The sequence below is a fragment of the Podarcis muralis genome, chromosome 2 (assembly GCF_964188315.1).
Source record: "Podarcis muralis chromosome 2, rPodMur119.hap1.1, whole genome shotgun sequence".
Taxonomy (NCBI): Eukaryota; Metazoa; Chordata; class Lepidosauria; order Squamata; family Lacertidae; genus Podarcis; species Podarcis muralis.
Genome location: NC_135656.1, coordinates 62897460 through 62903705, shown reverse-complemented (window position 1 = coordinate 62903705; position 6246 = coordinate 62897460). Strand labels below are relative to the sequence as shown.

Genomic DNA, 6246 nt, shown 5'->3' with positions numbered 1-6246 from the left:
GGACTCATGGGGTGGACTCACACAACAGTGCCTTCCAAATCACAGGGAGGTTTTTTAGAGTGACCGCTTGTGCACTGTCAAAAATGAGGACGTGACTTCGCACAAAATGTGCATTTGGTAATTTATACGTACATATAGATGCAAAATTGCTGAAGATTTAAATAGAAGTGCAATACATCTCGCCATAGTGGGAAGACTGTGGCCAGGTGAGCTTTGTGCAGACTCACATTGCTGTCCAGCTGCTAATGGCTAATGGGCAGCTTCAAGGCTCCTCCTGCTTTCCTTTTTTGGGCTCTTTACCTTTTAAAGTAGGCTTGCCTTGGACAGCTCTTAAAACAGCAAACTGTCCTTTGACAGCCCTTCAAAGGGAGGAATGTCTTCTGCTGAGAGTTGGGCACATGGCCACTCAGAGGTTTGCCAAACCCATCTTAGCCCATATCTCACTGGCTGTTGGGCCTGCCCTACTGCCTGTATTTATCTGGCTCTCCAACCAAAGATAACCTGAAAACATTCCCTTACAGTAGTTTTGGAGGATAAATTATAAAAAATCTACCGTTGGCTTGTTTAGGCCTGACTTCTTGCCTGCAAAACTGGGAAGGCAAGGGAGGGGGGAATGTTTCTTAAAGTACCCGGAGAGGAGCAGAGAATGTCAAAAGTTTGCATAATAACTAATTAACTGCACAGGGAGGACAATTAAAAACAATTGGGAAATTGTTAGTGACCTGCTAAGTGTTCCAAAACATAAGAGTGCCATTAGATGTGCTGTACAGTTCTCACTACATATGAAGCACATGGGAAGATGAATTGTCATTGCATTGTTGCATGTATTTATTGTCAAAATAATAATAATAATAATTTTTTATTTATACCCCGCCCTCCCCAGCCAAGGCCGGGCTCAGAGCGGCTTACAAGCAATAATAAAAACAAGGTTGCAGTTTCACGCAACCTTTTTTGGTGCTTGGGAAGAAATGGTTGCTATTTCTGTGTGTTAATGTCCCACAGGTGACGATGCAAAATATGACCTCCTTTTTTACCTGTTGTGGCAAAATTTTAAAAAACCAGTTGAGTTGTCAGTTTAGGGGTAGGAAAAGATGTTAGAGTTACATATAGCCTTGAGGTGTTCATAAGCTTCTCGAGGGTGAGGGGTGTCTTCTGTTATAGACCCATTAGGGCAGGAGTGGGGAACTGGATCTGTCTGGCTTGCCACATCTCCCTCACCACCACAGGCCAAGTTTGACAAGTCAGTCACCTGACATCATTGCCCCATGTGGGCAAGGGCACATTGCTTTACAAACCCCCAACAAAAAGTGGATTGTCAAGGCTTGCAAAGTGCCCTGCATGGGACTTTTCAGGTATTCCGATCAACTACAGTCCCCCTTTTAGCCCACCTGCATCTTTTTACCTGCCCCACACTTGATGTCCTATATGCTTACTTGTGTAGGGCCAATATGTGGCTTAACCAAAACAGCCTTGCAGGCCAAATGGAGAGGGCTGTCAGAGCCCTAATGATTAGGGAGTGTCTCTCAGTTATAGTCACATGGAACCTTTTTGAGCCTGATGGTGATCTCTCACTGGATCAGCTCAAATGGCAATATGTTTAGTACACTTGGAGAGAGAATCCTACTTGGGCAGACTTCTACTTGTTGCCAGCCTTCTCATAATAGTCACAGAAGCTTTTGCTGAGCTGCTTTCACAATCTTTGCTGCCATATTAATGGAGGAATACACAGCAACCTTCTTACAGGAATGCACTAGTATATAGGCTCTCAGGAATCAAAAGGAAAATATTTCACTAGCCTGTATCCTTTGCTGTTCTTCCCCATCCCTTCAATCTTCTTTGGTTTCGCAGAAATTGTCTGATGTTTCCGGTGATGATTCGACATCTCTGGAGACACGCTTCATGACCGTCTTGTGTACGCAGAGCTACCCCCAGCTCCGGAGAGGTAAATAGGGAGGGAGTGGTGTGTTTGTTGAATGTTGTGGAGCCCGTGCCTAGATGCAGACTCATTGACCTGACCTTTCTCAGGCCGTGTTATTGTAGTTTGGAAAAGGGCAACTATTACCTCCTCAGGGGCTTTGAAGGAAAGAGGCTGCTGATGCAATTGTTGTGCTACAAAAAAGAAAGAAAGAAATTCTCCTTTAGCTCAAGAACACCTGCTCCTCTGATGGAATTCAGGGTTAGGAGGTTTGTTTCCCTAACTGTACTTTTCTGTAGAACATCTTGATATTTGATACTTCCCTGTGGCAGCACCTAATCGCCCTTGAACATACTTGACCTTGCCTAACACACTGTAGAAGTGGACTAAGGGCATAGCAGTTTTATGACCCTGCTGTTGCCAGTCCCATTCCTCACTGAGGACAGTTGGCTAGTTCCCTAGCTTAGCTTTTAGGTCATTCCAACGCCGTAGAGGGTTCTGATTTCTTATTCTCTACCTTCAATCCTTGTAGTCTTCCAGGAGTTCGTTAAGATGACGAACCATGACGTGGCACATGCCATCAACAAGCGGATGTCTGGAGATGTGCGCGACGTCTTTTTAGCCATTGGTGAGTGTCTCTTGCACGGGCATAAAAGAAAGAGGCTTGTGCTTTCCTTGCACATTGAGTGTGGACTTCAGCAAACCTTGCCCTGCCGAACTTGCTCTTGCAACTAGTCCACCTCGACAGTCAACCAAATTTTTATAATATTCCTGAGATGAAGAAAGCTGGCCTTGGTTAAATTTCCTGTTGTATTCCACTTGCAAAGAAATGTGTGGGGTGGTAATTGTAATTTTATGTTGTGAACTGCCCTGAGATCTATGGGTATAGGCCGTATACAAATTTAATAAATATAATAAAAATAAAGTATTTCACAGAATTCAGCTATTCCGGTGAATGGTATTAATGTCTAAGAGAGGCTATATGGGCGACCTATTATGTATCCAGTGGGGACTTAGCTGTTGGCCTGTTGGGGAAGGAGTGGTAGGTGGAATGCCTCCTAACCAGCTGGGATCTTACGTTGGTGCACTATGCACCTTTCCCAACATTTGTCTGCATGTTTTCAGTCTTTATTTGTACAGCTTTGAGAGCTAGAAACTTGCTATTGGTGATTGCTGTGCAGATTTCAAACACCTTCGGCTGAGACTTGGCTGTTAGATAGAATCAGTGAATAGGATCTCACTGACACCGTAACCCTTGGCATGGCTCAGCAGTATGTCATATAGGTCTTAGAGGCTTCAAGCACTATCTCTCTTTATCAGCGATTTTCTGCTTGGTTGCAGTATGTTGATTCCCTCAGGCTGGCTGACCTGCCTGCTATCTTGTTCTCCTGAACAGACTTTTAAAAATGTACCTTCACCAAGACTAACAGGAAATGGCTGCCACCCGCTGCGAGCTTTGCCACCACTGAGCTTGAATGTGGCTTCTTCAATGGCTGCTTCTCTAGTCATCTTGTAGCATGTCAGTGGGCCTGTTGAATTCACTGCAGACCCAGAGATCCCCTCCAGTGGTGTCCAGAGAAGGACGCTGGATAGACAAGAAGCCTGGAGAACAGTCATGAGAGAAGCAACACCTGCTGGATGCATTGCCCCTTGCTGCATAGTTAAAACATTTTGCAACATCCTTGCACACTTAAATTTTGCAATTCCCTCACAGAGCAGGAAGTGGCTACCCAACCATCCATATGGCTTTCCTCCTACTGCAAACAACAGAATCATGTGCAGTTTTTCAAAAAATATCTATGGCTTTTTTCTTTAATGGAGATGAGGCAACCACACTATACATTTAGAGCCCTCTGCTTGCAAACTTGGGCTCTAGAAACCTACATCCATCTGTGATTGACCCAGACAGCAAACATGAACCATTTCTCCCACCCTGTCAACCAAATCTGGACATTCAATACAGTAATTGGGGGGGGGGTGCTTTCCAAGAGCTGTCTTTTCCTCTCCACTCCTTTCTTTCTACACACAAACTAAAAATGCAACTTGAGACACCGTAGCTCTTTAAAAACATGGGTGTGGGGGTTGACTGAGATGGGGCTTCCTGTACAATGTTTTTATGTTGCACTGCTCTTTCTTTCAAGTGCGGAGTGTCAAGAACAAGCAAGCTTTCTTTGCCGACAAGCTGTACAAGTCCATGAAGGTAAAAACTACACTCCCTTTGCTGTTTTGACTCTCACCAGGGAAGGGAAGGCTAGATCAGTAGCTTTTTAATTACGATAATAATCATCTGATTGCAAAGTAGGAGCTTGGGGTGGTTTCCTGAACAGGCCTGCATTTGAGAAGGCCAGGGATGGCTAATTCCTGCTTGTGATTCACTGAAACAACCAGGAGGCCCCTTCAGCAAATAGTGTGTTGCTTGAGTGAAGGGAGTCAATTTGGAGAATTTGGAAGTGAAACAGATGCAGCAGTGAGAGTCACAGTGCTCAAGGCTTGCATCGTTCTCCCATTTCAAATATAGAGCTTTGCTCCAAAGAGGTTGAGTGGGGTGGCAGCAACAACTGAGTGAACCAGCTACCTGGTATGTGCCCAGCACCAGCTCATCACTCAGTGCTGATGTGCATTAGCAGAACAGATCATGAAGCTCCCATTCTACCATCTGCCAAGTATCACTGTAAACAAAAGCACTCTACCTCTGGTTGATAGAGCTTGTTGCCACCTTTTCAAAATATTTTGCTGATAGCAATGTGCGGGAAAGTCCCCTCACTTCCTGCCCTTGCTCTCTCTTTTAAAAAATAAATAAATTCTCACTGGTTTTTTGATCTCCCAAGGGTGCTGGCACAGACGACCGAACTCTTATCAGGATTATTGTCTCAAGGAGTGAAATTGATCTGCTCAACATCCGGCGTGAATTTTGGGATATTTATGACAAATCTCTCTATCACATGATCGAGGTAATGAGAGGTTCTGGCTTTTGCCAGCACAAATGTGCCTGTTTGTGTGCAGTGAGCTGTGCTGACCTTTATGATTTGTTTCATGTACATCTTTGACTGGTTGTACTCACAGCAGCCTGTTCATACCAGGTGAATGTTCCACCCAAGCATAGGTGGCAAAAAGAATGTGCAGTCATAGTAAGACTACTTCACACCATTAGAATTTCCTCCATAGAGATGTGTCTTCCTGTAAGAACAACCGTAGACTAAAATTTGACGCGTATGGGCATATGTGCTTTACCACGATAGCATCTAATCAGACAGCTGCTATGAGTAGCAGGTGCCTGATCAATGTACTTGTACACTTCCAAAATTACCTGGGCTTTTTCCTAGACAGAGAATGAGCAAAACTGTAACCTTCAAAAGCAGCCCTTCAGGTTTCTTTGAAGAATAACTCATCAGCAAACGACACTAAGGAGATGCTAAAGGAAATATAACATCCACATTAAGAAATGATAGCATTTTATTCTATCTTAATAGTTATGGCTTATGCTAAAGAGTCCTAGTAGTTTGAGGCTTCTCCGGCACAAAGTAATGATAGTTAAATCCATTTAAAGGCTGCAGTGTAGATACATCAAAAGACACATGTTGGAATTGCCTTAAAAAGATCATTTTTAAGTTTCTGTATCCTCTGATTTACCAGTGAGGCTGATCACTTTCTGGTTTTCATTTTGTCTTCCTTTCTTTTTGCAGAAGGACACCTCTGGAGATTACTGCAAAGCCTTGCTAGCCATTTGTGGGGAAGAAAAGTAACCAGCAGGTGACTCTTGTGGAAGCTCGTCCTCATGTCTGTGCCGGCGTCACTCACATATGTGTAGCCTAGATATATCACTGTTGCTTTTAGAAGCATCAGGGGATGCTTTGGATCCACTGAGAAGATTCACATTGGCTGGGAGGGGGGGAAGATATTGCAGAAGAGCTGAACACTGCAAACAATAAAGACCACGGGGGATTGCTCAGTCCAGTGGTGGGGGAGTTGTCTAAACTGGTGCAAAACTAAGTAATGTACACAAGTCCAATGAAGTAGCACTGTTATAGGTATTTTAAACCAAAGAAATAAAATGTTACACGTTGCTGGCCACCGGAAGGCTCTGGTCTGCTTTTCCCCTCTTCTGTTGTAAGAAGAGAATATGTAAACAAGAGACACTGATTCTCAGTAAGGTGCTGGGCGTGCAAAAAGCTCTCACATAGTTCCTATGTAGCAGTTCACAACTGTGTAGTCACAAGTGGTGACCCTCTCTTGAGTTAGGCAGCTGCCTGACACAACACAAAATGAATGATATTTGGGGTCTAGTGGACTTCAGAGAAACTTGGAGGCAATATGGCTCTTCTCTGCTTTTG

The 6246-nt window shown here is 44.0% G+C and overlaps 1 protein-coding gene across 1 annotated transcript in view; it reads left to right on the top strand.

Annotated features, from left to right (window-relative positions):
• The window catches only part of LOC114591363 (annexin A6), a 21532-nt gene extending 15546 nt beyond the window's left edge, over window positions 1–5986 (top strand). The window contains exons 5-9 of the mRNA XM_077923490.1: window positions 1762–1942; window positions 2448–2543; window positions 4057–4115; window positions 4744–4866; window positions 5599–5986. Coding sequence (XP_077779616.1) covers window positions 1762–1942; window positions 2448–2543; window positions 4057–4115; window positions 4744–4866; window positions 5599–5658 — 519 coding nt within the window. The 3' untranslated portion in view covers window positions 5659–5986. The remainder of the gene's footprint in view (window positions 1–1761; window positions 1943–2447; window positions 2544–4056; window positions 4116–4743; window positions 4867–5598) is intronic.
• The last annotated feature ends 260 nt before the right edge of the window (window positions 5987–6246 follow it).